Here is a 16,654-nt window from a genome sequence, read left to right as displayed (position 1 = left end):
TCTACCTTGGACCTCAGTTGATGAGATTTCACATACGGCAGCAGCACTGCTGTTAGGACAGGGAATACCACCACAAAATAATGTTTTCTCTCCCTCTGATCAATTTTTAATTTGGCCCATGCAGCCGAGCCCTTGGCGGGCCTGGCCCCGGTAATTATGGTAGGTTATTGACAGCAGCCTTCCCACGGGAGGCTATTTAAAAGAGGTTTAACCCCAGAGCAAGTCCAGGCCCCACACCTGCCTTTGAAGGTGTCAAGTGCATTGATCTGTGCTCCGGGATGTGCTGGGACCCACCTGGAGGTGTGTGTGTGTGTGTGTGTGTGTGTGGTGTTGCTTGCAGGGCTACTATTACAAGGCCATGGCTAGGCAGAGCATCTTTTGACCCTTACACAGACTACAAACACACGCATGTGCACGCACACACGCACACACACACACACACACACACACACACACACACACACACACACACACACACACACACACACACACACACACACACACACACACACACACACACACACACACACACACCATCCTCTGGCTAAACCTGGCTAGGTGGACAGAATGATATGTGTCTGACTTCTGTAGCCACCTGATGCCCCAAGATAGATTGAGCACACACATACAATGTTATCGCTGGGACACACACACACACACTCACGTGCACACACAGACACACAAATACACACAGGTTAACTCACAGCTCGGGGGGAATTAGACGAACTAATGAGAAAGGAGGAGGAGGAAGACTGGTGATTGGAGAGGGAGAGAGAGAAATCTAACAGCACGGCCACGCAACACAACACAACACAGGAGGATGCCAGGGTGTGAAGTGAGAGTGTGAGGCCGACGTTGAACAAGACATCATCCAGCTCCAAGAAAAAAAAGGGGGGATGAGGGGAAGCGGTGGGGGAGGCATGACAGAAATTAAAAGAGGATTTCTGTGTTTGAGATTGTCTGCCCCGCTGCCCCCTTTCAGCCTCCCATTGAAATTCTGGGCAGATACAAACCCCTAGGCTTTTGACACACTTTTGAAAACACCACTCCCCCTCTTTCTTTCCAGTGGGTCTCCAGTGTCGAGCCTGACTCACCATTGAGAGAGAGAGAGAGAGAGAGAGAGAGAGAGAGAGAGAGAGAGAGAGAGAGAGGTGGAGAAAAGGTAGATCTGTGTATTTAATAGCAATTTATAAATGAGATGAAGTCAGTCTTGAGGAAAGTGTAATACTTTTTGTGGTTTGTGTGTGGCTGTGTGTTTGCCTCCATATGTACTATTTAATAATGAAATAAAATGCACTAAAATATGCCCGATGTTTTTAATCAAGATCCTTGAAATCTTCTCTGGGAAATCAAGGAATTAGATTTTTTTAAACGCCCTTATCACACAATGTTAAAGAAAGTGAAAAAGAAATCCTGGATCCAAACCAAAATTTAAAGAGTTTTTCCTTTGGTCATGCCCCACCCTTCCACAAAGTTTCATGCAATTAAATAAATCTGACGACTTTTGACCATATTTAAAAACTACACCTCCAACTGCACTTCTTCAAAAAAGTCACTGGAAATTTTTAAAAAGCCTGGATTTTGAAGAACTTGTGGAGGACAACTTTTCTAAGAGTAGCCAGTTGCCTACAAAACCGACGGATGAAGACAGCAGGAGAAATCAAGAGGAAATATAAAGGAGTTGCAGAAAGGAAATGAAAAGCCACACCGGAAAACATTGGCTTCTTGGCCTGATAAGTGGTCCAGGAGAGCTACGGCTTCAGAGCAGCATTCAAGTGTTTTCTTTCAGTTTGGCCACCGACTTGTTGAAAGTCCTTCTCTTACTCCAACAGCTACTATAACTAATGATCCCACCTTTCAATATTCCCTCCCTCCTCAATTATTCTGACTGTAAACCACAATCTACTATCTCTCTCTCCCTCTCCCTCCCACTCCCCCCATCCCAGAAGCACCCACCCTCCACCTCCACCGTCTCAGTCTCAGGATGCAGAGCAGTGACAGGGCCAGAAGGTAATGATACAGCTGCCATGATGCAACAAGCAGACCTGTCGACTGTCAGGAATTGAAATCATGAAGGAATAAGCTGTCATTAAGAGGCCCTCTCCCAGTAGTGGAGCTGTCAGACGCCTGCCTTCTGCCTACTCTCTCTCTATACTCCCGTCTGTCCTCTGCCAGTCCCACCCCATTTGCAGTCACTCCCTAGTCCTCCTCTCATTTCTCTCTTCCTGCTTCAATCCCACTCTCCACTCCTCTCCTCTTCTGTCCTCTTCCAACCAATCATAATCCTTCTCCCTCTCTGCACCCAGTTCCCAATACCCCGCTCCCCCCATCTCAGATTCCTCTTTTCCTCCTCTTCTCCCCTCTCACTGGTTGTTGCTTGAGCAACCTCCTCTCACCTGTCATTTTACCTCTAGGCTATGGGAATAGCACAACTTCCATGTGCACACACACACACAGACACACACATATGCACTTCAAGACAACATGCATGAGGCCTGTGGACACAGCACAAAGATTTCCCTCAACTTGGTGTTACTACACTGTGCTAAACATCACAATCATACCCTTTGCCCAGTGTGATGCATTTGAGGTGTTGTGTGTGTACGTCCACGTGTATATATTTCAGACTTTATCTTTAAAGCTAGGGATGCTGCGCACAGAGACGCTAGGAAGAGCAGGCTACACTTCGGAAATATGCAGCGGATACATCCCACCCCCTCCCATCGGCCCTCTCGTCAAAGCTACGCTCCAAAAACTAATGAACATGCACACTGCCTAAAGACTTCTAGAAGCCAACTTTTCTGTGACTCGCTCACAAACTTCTGGCTATCGTCTCTGCTTCAGCTGTGCATGTCTTCCCACCCGGAGACTCCGGTCATGCGAAGGGAGAGCACAGGCAGGCAGGTCGTCTATTGACAGACAGATACCCCAGCCAATCATTTCATAATTTCACTCAGTCCAAATGTAATTATTGGTCATGTTTATTACAGACCTACGAAGGCCACAGGTTCCTTTGTATTTTCAGACAAACTTTATATATTGATGGCTATCAGAACCTGAAGAGGATTTCAATAAATAAGATAAAAGTGTTTCAGAAACAACTTACAAACCCCACCTTAAACATATGGGTCCAAAAGTTTGAAGTCAAGAAGTCCCCTAAAAGTCTCCCCTTCAGGTAATTGGGAAACCTGTTTTACAATGTCACTTATGAGATAACTTCATCATAACGCCCGGGCCACGCCGGCAGCGGCTGCACCACGGAACAGCTGCGTGTCGCGGATGTCAGTTGTTCGCGCCAGCTGCGGTTTAGCTGTGGAGCTGCTACTGCCAGCGCTAGGATTTTACATAAGGTTTGCCTTGAAAAGGGCCATGAGAAAATCTATAGAAGAACCGTGGCTGAACCGCAGCCAGTGTGGCAGCTCTAATCTGTTAACATGGGCGTGGAATGGAAAAGCAAGCCGTACCGCGGCGCAACCGCAGCCGGTGTGGCCCGGGATTGAATTTGTGATGTGTGTGTAGACAGGTACGTGGTGGATACAGGAGGCAGAAACAGGTGAACGGATGTAAATCGTCAGTAAGAGACTCAGGCTGCCCAGAGATTCACCCAAGAACGTGACTGTTTGAGTGGGTGTTGACGTGTGTTGTGTGAAAGGCCTGATTAGCTAATACAATCAGATATTTTTCCCACAATCCCCCTGATTAGCAGCAGTGATCCCGCTGGAAAAGAGGAAAGGCTGACTCAAGCCTTTAAAGAACATGGCTAAGAATTTTTTAAGCCCAGACACGCCAAAGACTGACACCACATGCACACACACACACACACACACACACACACACGACAGATGTACATTTGCACTGAGTCAAATGATCTGTTGTGTGAGTGTGTTTGTTTTGCAAAGCCACAAGCTCCCACCATATTTCCCCGAATGCACTCCAGTTGACCCTTCGCTTCAGGCTTTGAATTTCCAAACAAGTTCCTGTGAGTAACTTCACATGAGCTGCACTCGGGGGGGAAAAGGATTCTTGGAGTCCAACCTAAACATAATAAAACACTTTACCCAAGACAGCACTTAAATCAATTTGCAAATCAGAAATGTTGCTCTTATATAGCTACATAGAACCAGGCCGTTGCAATGGCCCGTTTACAAAGGAGTTCTCAGACTAAACCTTTAACGTTCATATCGACGACAGTTTGGCTGATGGACTTTTCCACTTGCAGTCTCACATCGCAGTATGCCAACACTGAAGAGCAGTATCTAACAGCAAGTGGGTATTTCTTTCGGTTGGTTCATCAACCTCCTCCTCAGTTAGTCATGAATTGCTTTGGAGAAGTCATTGTAAAGTTTGCATTTTATTCAACTGTGGCTTATATGTGTAGGTGGAGAGAGACAGAGACGCCACATAGTTTCCTGTTGAGTGATTGTTACACTACTTCCATTAAATGTAACTGCCTTGTGGTAAAGACAACCACAAAAACAACAATGGTGTCTCTGCTTGCTTCCTCTCTCAAAGTACAGAGGAGGACATGGAACCAAGTTTCAGACCTCAACCAGCCGTCACCAATTCTGCTGCACATCTCTTCCTATATGAGGGGAAACATTATCACAAGCTGGGAGTCAGCAAGCCACTCTACAGAAGAGTCAGGCACTCATTATAAACACTGAAATACATTTAAATGAATGAATCCCTACTGAAACACCTCTATGCATATGTTCGTCTTTGTGCTGTTTCACAGACAAAGAGCAGTATCTTTAAATAGTGACATAGAACTTATCTGTCAGAATGAGTAGTTAGTAGTTTCTAAATATCGGGGATAACCAAATGAAATGTCTGAGGGTAAATGAATAAAAGACGAGTGAAAAGTTGCATCAATGTAAAAAAAACTACCAGAAACATGCAGCTATTACATGTCAAATTCTAAACATAGCCAGAATAACTGCCCTTAGAGAATATGGATGTTGGTGTATTTTATGTCAGCCCACTTATAGTCGTAGGGCGTCAGGTGGGTTCGGAAATAATCAATGTGACGCACACTTGATTAACACTTGATTTGTCGTAACAAAACCACTTCCATGTTTGGTGCAATGTGTTTTGTCAGCTCGGTGATGTTGACCTGTAGGAGCCCAGCTCACAGCGTTCCACCAGAACAGATCAAACATGACAAAGCGAATGAGGAATGATTATTTCAGTGTCACGAGATGGAACTGTGGAGCAGAGACTTTTCCAATTACAAAACAGCCCGTGATGTCACACATGACATAAAAGACAGCAAACTGGGATTGTTTGGGGAGCAACGTGTAGTCTGTCATGTCTCTCGGCCTCAAAACAGCAAGAATTCATGACTGTATATCACCTAATTTGCCATTTTAAGTCATGTGTTGCACCTCTTGAGCATTTTCCATTTTATAATACCACATTAAAAGAACTATAATGGCTACTGTTGATGCATGTGCAGCATCGTCCTCATGACATCACAGATTAGTTCCTCCCTCTCCGCTTGAAGGGAAACTAATCCTTAAAACCGTCTGATACAAACACAAGCAAAAAGCTCAACACCTCTCTGCAGATGTTAGAGGAGCTGTAACTCACACGCACACCAGACATCCACACCAATTACATGCTATGACATAACAAACCACAAACATGCCCGTAATAGCTGGAGACAGGATGAATTGACTGCAAACGTCTGCGCTCGTCTTTCCGGTGAACACAGGGTACAAGGCCTGTGTGCGGTAAATGCCTGGATGATGATTTGTCAGTGTGTAAGAACACGGTTTCTTGTTTACGATGATGAATGAGCAGCACTTCCTCTACACACGCCATGTTCTCTATATCTAAGCTGTCACTTTGGCTCTCCGCAACACAACTGTAATGCCAGCAAGGGTGACGGTGGAAGGGTTTTCGAGAGAACCTGAATCATCCGACAGCACGCGCACGGGCCCGCGCACACACAATCCAAACTGTTGTACGCGGCAGGCGGGGGCTTTACACAGCAGTGAAAGTCTTTATGGCATTCTGATTGACGAAAAGAGGGAACGAGGGGGAGAGGGAGAGCGGGATCTCCCCTAAGTCAATTTGAACAGCAGGCTGATGAAATTACACAGGTAGTCGTGGCCACGTTGACAAATGAGGGGAGAGATGGGGATGAAAAGAAGGAGACAGTCAGAGACACCTTTTCGCTGGCTGACGCACATGTGTATACACGTGTGTGAGCAGAGTGTCGGGAAAAGAAAAACAAATTTATATTTTATATTACATTATCTCCTTCCCTTTCGAAACTCAGCCACCCATGAATACACGGGACTACATGGGAATCATGCATCATAGATACGTGTGCAAGGATGTTTTCTCCTTCAATTAATGTTGAGGAATATGCATCATTTCATAAACAAGACTATTCTAGATTGAGCACAGTACCCTTACATGTAAAGTGATGCTCTATTGAACCCATGAGGATGAATGTCTGAGGTTATTTTTCACCCCTGTCTATTTGTTGGTTAGTTTATTTAATGCAAAAACTACAGAAGGGATTTCCATGAAACTTGGTGGAAGGATAGGACATGGGCGAAGAAAGAAACCATTACGTTTTGGCACAGATCTGGAAAAAAGGTGGATACAGGAATTGTTTACACTTTGAGATAGGGTTTTTTCTTTTCTTAAAAGATATTTTGGGGCATTTCACCTTAATTGACAGGACAATTGATTTGAAAATATGTCCGGGAACATGTCAGATTTGGTGCAGACGTTAAGAAAGGAACCACTGAATGCCGTTCTGGTTTGGACTTGTTATCATATGACGATGCGGGGTGCTGCAGTTGCTCAGCTTCATATCATTTATCAGCTGACACAGGGAAAGTTTCCTTTACACTCCACGCTTGGGTAAACTGTACACTCAAGTTCAACTGACTTGAGTTGAGGAGTCCGAAAATCGGATATGAAAGCACAGGGAAACAACAAACTACCCACAATCCCACTCAAAACTCCAAGAACACAAAATACCACAACACTCCCGTATCTGATTGAGCCACAACTGCTTCCAAAGCCTCAAACATTCAGGGCTGCCCTTTGAATAAACAATGTGCATTACACTTGTCACACCACCACTCCCACTGTGGTTGTGGTGGTCACACTATGTGGTTACTTTTTCCACTCAGAGAAACACACAACCTCACATACCAGTGATGTATCACACTTTATACTCTTTGCTAAGGAACGAAAAGTATAAGAAAAAGGTTCAGTGTCCTCAGTGAACTCAGTCAGAAAACAGGAAAAAAGGGACATCTGGAATCAAACATCAGAAAAAACGAGTTCAACATTCAACAGAGTAGCTTGAACTCCTTTTGTTGTGCCTCCTACCTCTATGGCTCTGGTGATGAAGGGAATCTGTGTCCCCGAGTCCAGGTCCTGGTTGATGATTAGTCTACGGGCCCACTGACCGGCCCGCACTACGCCGCTGCCCTGAATCAACACCAGCAGCTTGGACGGGTTGGACAAGGCATCCGGGCTCAGGTAGATGAAACTGGTGGGTTCATCGTCTGTGGCATCCACCTAAATGTCCAGGGAAACAGTAGTTACCATGTGTCACTGACATATACGTCAATCAAAATAAATCTAATCTAATTCTGACTTTATAATTAGAGCTTTGATTTCTGTTGATTCAAAGAATAATCTGAAAATAAATGAATTAAGAAAAATATATAATTTTCTTATGACTTTAGGGAAAAACAGTGCACTCTACTGTGTACTTTGTAATTAACAAAACTTATATGCATCAATACGAATCATCAATAACCACGATCAGAAAACAGCCTTCGTGTGATTAAAACCAAGGCACAAAGTTACACAGACGGAGGGAGAGATTTAGTATATTTGTGTGGGTGCATGCACTCCGTCCACCTCCCATGAGTCTTTGCATCCCCACCAAGTATGCCTGGAAGAATCTCTAAGGAGACAAACACTGTCCATAAAAGCCACGGGTGGCAGCTGCACGAACTTAATCCAAGCAGACAAAGACAGCCGAGTGGGGGAGAAAATCTTACCCTTTATTCTCTTGTGCTCCCTCATTCTCTCTCCCTATACTTGGCTGCGGTTAATCTTCTTAAAATCTGTGGTCACAAGTTCAATGCCATGCAGGTGGACGGACCCACCACTAACACACAAATACACACACACAAATGCCATATACTCGCAGGCGGGTGGGCAGCAGAAAGGCAGAACTGAGCAATTTTCCAGAGGAATAATGAGATAAATAGGGCAGGCAGATAAACCAGTAAAAGTGTATGGGGGCTAATGAATGCCGCTGAGTCCCCGGCTAAGTGATTTATGGACACTGTTAGCGCAGGAGCTAACTCTGCTGCGCTTCTAAACACCAGCGCCGCCTAACATCCCTGTAAACGCAGCCTGAAAAATGATCACAACTTTTATGAACAGAAAGAAAAAGGGAGCAGGGATGGAAGGGAAGGGAGGAAAAAAAGAGACAAAAATGCTTCCAGCAACAAATAAAAGGGATCAAGTGTGTGCTCTGAGCCGGGATGAGCCGGGCAAAGAATAACTCCGTGATGGCTGAGAAAGTCCCCTTCCGTGCAAATGAATGCAAAACAGATTAAGCATCAGCATGCTGTGCCTCTGCGCCTTTGAAATGACACGTCACAATACAGTTAATTTGTTGAGGAGACACTTTTGCACAAAAGATGTGAGCAGAGGAAAAGGGGGGGGGGGGGGGGGTGGGGGGGGTAAAAAAAAGAGAGAGGGAGATAGAAAGGAAAAGACAAAGACTGATCGGGAAATGAGAAGAGCTGACTCCTAGCAAACCCCTTTTTCTTTATTATTTTTGTTTTAAACAGGGGACTCAATATAATCACACTCTGAAGCCGAAGCATTTACGTCAATTTTCATATTTAATACTCCCTTTAATCTTCAAGGGCGTAAATGAAAGAGGAAAATGCCTCTTTTCAAACTCTGGGTACTTACTGGCAGGAATGCTTTAGTCATGTTGCACTTTTTCTCCAACAGCTCGTAAACATACTGGGTGATTATCTAGAGAGAGAAGAAAAAAAGACAGAGAACACACACATATTGTCAGACATTACACTTATAATACAATTAATGTTTTTATATTGCTGCTGATACAAATTCATCCAACAAAAGCTGTGTGTGTGTGTGTGTGTGTGTGTGTGTGTGTGTGTGTGTGTGTGTGTGTGTGTGTGTGTGTGTGTGTGTCTGTGAACAAGTAATAGCAACAACTGTCATGCTTACAAACAGAATAAAAAATACCATTCAAAACCCTCGTTTGCCCTCTGGTCTGTGTGTATGCATGTGTACATGAGCTACTTGAAAGGGTCCAGATTGTGCCGTGTGTGTCTGCATGTGTGTGTGTGTGTGTGTGTGTGTGTGTGTGTGTGTGTGTGTGTGTGTGTGTGTGTGTCTGTGTGTGTGAATCACAGTGCAGTGCGAGCGTTGAGGTTGTAAGTGCCAGGAGAGGAAATCTCCTGTACAAGCGAAGGGCTGATGTAAGTTATGTTTATCCCCGCAGCCACAGCACTAAAGAACCTTGTATACCGAGTCATTCCAACCCCGGGCCAAGCCTTTCATGGTTCAGTGACATTAACAACTCTCTTTTCCATTTTCCTTATTTTTTTTTCTTTCCTTCTTTTCTCCTCCCCGCGTCCTTCTCAGCTCAGAACAGAGAGAAGCACTTTGTGAAACAGATTTAGATTTGTGATCAGTTACGAGAGAAAGCCAGAGGAGTTAAAGAGTGATAACAGATGACAGGACACATGGCCACTGGCGGCGAGCTGCGCTGGAGCCATTGTTGTCGCAATAATGTTTCCCAAACACGTACAATGACAGAGTCTGTGTCCTGTACATGTCGCGACAATACAATGTCGGTCGGATGGACCACAAGGGGGACCTGAGCAACATGTTGTCGTGCTCTGCTGTGAAGTCTCACTCTGTGTGGCTTTTGAAGCATCAGATGCACCAAATCAGGAAAACGAAAGGCCAGCGGTGGCGCCACAGCTACAGAGCGTGTCCGAGCCCCAGTCACGCTCTCTAGTCAGAGACCGACCAACTTGCTGACCCCAAAAAACAAACAAGGATCAAACAGGGACTGTCATGTCTCACACCACAGAGGGGGATGATGAGCAGATCTCAATGTGTGCAAAAGTGTAAAACTCCATCGACATTAAATAAGCAGGTAAAAAGAAACCTACCCACTAAATGTAATAGGGATGGTTCATTACAAACATCTTCACAAAAATACAATTTGAATTACTGCCCTGCTGTTGTGTATCTCCCCCCCAACCAGTGCAGTTTCAGTCTATTTTTTTTTCCTACTCTCATATGAGGTCACCAGGACTTTAGACCACTGAAATCTAATCAATTCATCTTTGAATTCAAGTGACAAAAGCCAACATCATGTTTTGTGAGGCCATCACGACCTTGACTTTTGACCAAATCTAATCAGTTAATCTGTGAGCATAGGTGAACAGTTTTGGGGGGATTTTCCAAGAGAGGCGTTCTTAAGATAAAATGTTCACAAAAATGGGTTCCGTGAGGTCCCAGTGCCCTTGATCTTTCCCCACCAAATTCTACTCTATTCAAATATTCTTTCTTTCTTTTTGGTAAATGATTTCAATTCAAGAATATTTCTGCTTTCAAAACTTAAAAGGTGGAAGACCATTGCCTACATAAATGGCTTTTCACACAGAAAATGAAGGACCACCAAAGGCCAAATGCAACTTGACTCCTCAGGTCAGACAAAAAGAGCGACATTTGGTTGAAAGTCAACTGTGAATCTCTCAGAATAATGCTGCGGTACTTTATGCCTGAAAGAAACTAAATGCTAACTTTAATTACTGCTTAAAGAAGAACATGCAAGACAAACATTACACACCAGACATAAGACATTATTATCGATAGGACAGCCAATCAAAGGCCAGCAGGCAGAGCAAATGAGATGATCGATTCTACCATTTGACCCTGGGACGAGGAGGGGGTGGGGTAGAGGAGGGGAACAATCCCACCACACCCGAACCCACCCAGCCTCCACTAGCTAATTCCCTAAAATGTCAGCCAGTCTGATGAAGACTAAAATGATTTTGGGACTCAGAATGCTAGTGTTTAATAACATCAATAAGCCTCAGAGGAAATTTCATTTGCACTACGTTATTTGTTCAGTGCCTCAGGTGGCTCGAGAAACATCTGATATAGAAGAAGGAGAGAGACTAATGGGGAACAAGACGAGAGCGGAAAAGCTGGAAAGAATGTGAGAGTTTCCACGTGAAAATTCATTTCCACCGATAAAAGGATACTGCAGATCATGATTAACAATCTAATATCCCAGAGTGTACGTATATGTGAGCATCTCTTTTAGTTCTTCATGTAAACGGCAGCCAGATGACCTTTTCCTCTCAGCAAACAAGATTCAAAAACTAAGAGTTGAAAAGGGGACGATGGAAGTATTTCAATAGATAAAAAAAACAAGTTTTTGTTTTTAGAATCAAAGTGATAGAGTCAGGGCAGAGACATATAACACAGAAACACACACACACAGCCAACCTCCTTCTGTGTGGGCCTCTGAGGACGACGCCTCAGCAGCTGATCAGTACAATAAGAAAAGCCCCTTTGTCACCTAATTATCAATGTGTTATTTGCGCTTTAATGAAATGCCTGCAGGAACCAACTCTGAGCGCCCGCATTGTCGGCAGCGGCCGATAGGAGTAGTGTGAGGAGTGGGTTTGGCAAAATAATATTAAGACACACAAAGAGGAAAGGAACGGGAGTGAGAGAGACAAACAGAAAGGGATATAAAAAGATAAAAGCATCTAAATCAATTTAAATAGAAGCACAAACATGTTATCAATGTCCTTATCTGCAACAAATTTAGTACACAATACAAATGAGTCCATCCCCTCTGCACATCAAGAACTATTTCATTCTCAGTGTCAGTATATTTACTGCACGGACCCTTCTGAGCATCGATTCTACAAGTTAGCAACATACTGCCCCATCTATCCTGTTAGGTCATTGTCATGTTGAAAACCCCAGGCTTTGGAGAGAGGCTAACATCTTCCCTTTCAAATAAATCTACTAATTCATGATGGCAACAATGAAGCACAATTCTCCCACATCTTCAACGCTCATCCATTCAAACTTTGCTAACTCCCTAGTTCACTGTGACCATGCACCTCTCACTGTACACCCCCCCCCCCCCCCCCCCCTCCTTGCGACAACATACATTTTGGACACCATCAGATCCATGAAGATTAACTTTGGTCTCATCAGATCAGAGCGTGGATTCCCAAAAGTCTTCGCCTTTGACAGCGTGGCTTTAGCGACGGCTTAACCGGCTTTCTTGTGCTTTTGCTTCAGCTGTGGCTTCCTGTGTGGACGACAACCATGCATTCCACTTCTGTGTGCATCCTCTAGTGCATCTTATTGTGTGAGATGAACCAGTTTGGCTTTCCAAATCTTTTACCAGCTCTGAGGGACTCGCCTGCACCTTTTTAAGCAAAACTGAGACTTACAGGAAGGATTTGGACATTTCCATCATTTTTGATTTATGTCCCACTTTTGCTAATGTATTTTGACTTGATAAAAATGATTTGCTAATCCTATTGTACCCTTGCCCTTTGCTGTGCAATTAAATAATAGTCCTTCTCAAGTCTCCAGACAATATTATCCCATGTGGTGCCATTGTTGTTGCTGACAACAATGGCACCACATGGGTTCAAGTCTGAGAGTGATTCGATGAGTTAAGTAAAACTGTAATTGTCGACCTATCACACCTGTTTAACTGTGATGGTTAAGCAGATGCATTTGGCGATCAAGTGAATCTAAAATTATTTGAAAAGAAAAAAGAAAATAACACAACTTGGAAGGTTGAAAACAGGGTGTATCATGAAAGTATCCCATACTGTACAGTGCCCCCAAATAATAATAATCATAATCATAATCATAATAATACATCAATAAATAAATTCATGTCACTACAAAAGATTTGTAGTGAAGTAATTATTTTGACTATTTCACATCAATGCACTAAGGCTTGTGTGGTGAAATCTCTGATTGTAGCCTTTACTGTATCCCGGTGGCCCCACTGGCAGCGCCCTTGCATCCAGGCACAGCGCCTCTGCTCTTTTCTAATCATCACACATTGAACTGATCTTTATAAAAAAAACTGCTGAATTCATAATAATGTTCCTGGATAAAGGGGGCGTTGCTTCTTCTGCAACAATGAAGTTGTGTCATAATCTGCGGGAAGAACTTCTCTCCTGTCTGCAGGTGTGTGTCGGCCCGTCTCAGTCGCTCTTCACACAAACAAAAACCCTCACATCTATTTAATAATTAATCGACTGTGTCGGATCATGAATCCGGATCATTCCGGTCACTTTAACCCTGATGTCCTGGCTGTGCACGTCTCGTCTCGTGTTGTGCGTGGCAGGTGGACTGCGTGCAAAAGGTTGGACTTTTTTGTGTTTAAATGCATGTCTCATAAACTCACAAAGTAAACTTCAAGTACTGCACGTGTCCTAATAACTTCTGATCAGTGTCTGTGTTTATTGTTCCCGTGTAAAGTGAGCGCAGGTCAGCGGGAGAGTGAGGAGTGAGGACAGCAATTTTGCAGCGGCTGGAAACACTGCTGTATTTAAATTTATTAAGATGTAATCTGAAATGTAAGATCTAATGAAAAGTGGGCGCCACAGTCCCCAACTGCACAGTTTCATCTCCAAACACCAGCCGAAACCGACACATAACAATGATCAGGACGACTGGACGATGATGAACTCTCAAACAAAGTTTTCTACATGACCATGAGAGCGATCGTGGGAGAGTCTGAAAAAAAAAACGGCTTCTGCATCTGAGGTCATCTGTGTGTCTGTGGTTTGTTTGTGCAGAGGAAGCATTGTGGTGATGAAGCAAGACGAGTGGGATCAGGGAGGAAGGAAGGGACTTAGAGGAGGGCTCAGTGGGTGGAAAAGAGAGAGGAAAGATGGGAGAGGTGGAGAAGTAATCCCCAGGAGCCAGAGTGTCATGCCAGATCCCACTGCGGTGAGCAGCTGAGGAGACGAGGAGCAACGGACAGTACGTGGTCTTTGATAAGTGGGTGGGCTGCGGTACCAACTCCAAGCAAACCTCTGGTCATCCCCACAACAATCTCTTCATCAGCACCTTCACTCGCACACCAAGCCAAAGGCCGTTGTGGCTGCAAGTCAATACTTTTAAACTCCACACTGCTGAGAGAGAAAGACCTCCCACCTCTTGTGTGCACACACTGCACATGTGTCAGTTAATGTGTGTGTATCTGTGTTCTCCCACTGATTACAACAGTCACGCCTGGTTTGGCAAACCACACCTGAGGCGATAAGGATATGATTCTTCCCGCACGCGCACACACGCACACACACACACACCCACACACAAAAGGGAGGGAGGAAGAGAACCTGGACAGGAAGAGGAGGATAGATTGAGAGGAGGGAAAGATGAGGAGATGAGAAACAGGAGAAAGGGAACAGACAAAAGGTAAATATGTTAAGAAAAGAAGGAAAGGGATCGGGGAGCGATAAGAGGGAGGCAGGGAGGGTAAAGGGTGAGATCATCAAGGGCAGCGGTGAAGTAATTACAGGGGAGGACGAGAGCAATGATCTGAAACCACAGTTTTCGAGATGACCATGAAACATGACCAGATGTTTATCAGAGTCGCGGTAAGTTTTATTGAGATACATTTAAGACCCTTTAGGAGCAATTTCACGTCAATCACAGTGAAATATACAACTTATGAATAGTGATAAATATAGAAAAAGTGGAAAATCCAAGTCTGTGCATGTGTCAAGGTGGCATTTAACTGAGAATGCACCCATCAACCAATAAAAGAAAGAAATTAAACAGCATCAGAAGTCATTAGTACAGAGCTGTTTTCAGGCCTTCTGAGGATACGAGTTCAAATAATACGATTTCAGTCACATATTGGGGCCAATGAACCAACACTGGTTTATCTGTCACCCAGTGTCAAGTCATGTGCACAACTATACTCAAGTCAGCAGTGCATGGAGCATACACACGTATGAGAAACCCGTGTACAGACACGCACATCTCTTGTCTCACTAGTCCAGAGCCCTCTCAAAAGCCACTTAGCCAGAGAAACCAGAGAAGAGAAGAAGAGGCATCAAAGCTGTTTATATAATGAAACTGAAAGAGCTGCTCCATGCCGTATCACTGACTGCACCAAGGAAAGCATTCCTTCTCCAGAGAATAGAGGAGAGGAAGAAAAAGGAAGAGGGAAAAAAAAGAAGAAAATCCCCCTGAACAATGCAGCACAACAACAGCGGCAACAACAGCGAAAGCGAACTCGGAGACAGACTGAAGAAATGAGAGACAGCACGAGGCAATAGAAAGGTTGTTTATTTTAGGTCGGACCCTTGTAGCAACAAAGAGTGGCATTAAAACAGGGCCCATTGTTGTGAGTTTGTGATCTGTCAGTCCACATGGGAAACAAAGAGAGGGAGAGAGACGGGTGCGGTTCCCATGAGGTCTCTGTCATTCTTCCGTCGGAGGAGAGAAGGCTCTCCAGGGAAGAGAAACTTCTCCGACTGACAGACGGACTGTTTACACTTAGCGTAGATATCCTTCTCTCTCGCTCACTCCTCTGCCCTCCCTGCACTACTCATCCTAATGGCGTCGTAATGACCTCCTCAGGTGTTAACTGAGAAGCCGGCAGAGGGCTAATTCAAAGTAAAGTACTGTATGCCACAGTGGGTGCCGGCGGTAGTGACAGATGCCAGTGCTGTAACTACCAGCCCTCCTGTCTTCTCTCTAATACACCGCCCTGCACCCCCCTCCCATCCCTGTCCAATTCCCTTCTCTTTCATCAACTCTAATCCACCTCACTTACACCCTGCAACCATTTTTGTCTGACTGTGTCTGTTTCCTCCTCCCTGCTCTCAGCAGAAGCAACAGCAGCGGTGTTTAAGTGTTTTGGGAATGGAGACGCGATGGCAGTCAGTGAATCAGGGCAGACAGCTGTCATTTATAGTCTGTCTTTAGAGACATCCCATTAGCTTTCCAACAAAATGGTCCACGGCTGGTATGGGGCCTCCTGGTGCTTTATGTACAGTACGAGGGCCTGTCTCTATGGCTCCCAATGTGGAGCTGACGCAACATGTCATGACTGTGCCGCGTGACTTTTTATTCATAGCACTTTGTCAACCAAAATAATCCATCCTTCCATCCCTTGTAGGTTAATGTTGTTTATCTAAAGGGCTGAACATACGACACTGTTCTGCTTTCTGAGACTGTTGGTAAACAACGTTGTTAAAAACGGTGACTATGAGGCTGCAGAAGGTCTTGATGTACGTTTAAACTCATATCAGCAGGGCGGATGAAAGATCAAGTCGTGTTCACACTTCACTTGACTAATCTGTTTAGGTTCACACAAAATGTCCACACTTGTCTTGTTTGCGATTTGTATGATCAAAACTAAACGTTTGTCCAGGTACATATTCATCAACCAGTCCCCCACTGACTCTCCACAGGTCTACCACACTGAACTGATGATTATGTCTCACCCGTTTCCCTGCATTTATTGTTTCTCCAAAAATATCATTGCATCACTGTCACATCAGAATTTTGCTCAAGGGCACTTCAGCAGGGCCTT

General features: G+C 44.5%; 1 protein-coding gene across 2 annotated transcripts in view; it reads right to left on the bottom strand.

Moving 5' to 3' along the window:
* The window catches only part of fam172a (family with sequence similarity 172 member A), a 156,927-nt gene that overhangs the window by 127,013 nt on the left and 13,260 nt on the right, over positions 1-16,654 (bottom strand). For both annotated transcript variants that reach the window (XM_034595307.1, XM_034595308.1), the window contains exons 5-6: positions 8,971-9,036; positions 7,357-7,548 (exon numbers count right to left, since the gene is read on the bottom strand). In XM_034595307.1, coding sequence (XP_034451198.1) covers positions 7,357-7,548; positions 8,971-9,036 — 258 coding nt within the window. The remainder of the gene's footprint in view (positions 1-7,356; positions 7,549-8,970; positions 9,037-16,654) is intronic.

The sequence above is a fragment of the Hippoglossus hippoglossus genome, chromosome 9, assembly GCF_009819705.1.
Source record: "Hippoglossus hippoglossus isolate fHipHip1 chromosome 9, fHipHip1.pri, whole genome shotgun sequence".
Classification (NCBI taxonomy): Eukaryota; Metazoa; Chordata; class Actinopteri; order Pleuronectiformes; family Pleuronectidae; genus Hippoglossus; species Hippoglossus hippoglossus.
Note: the sequence above shows the minus strand (reverse complement) of the source record. Positions and strands in the feature narration are given on the sequence as shown.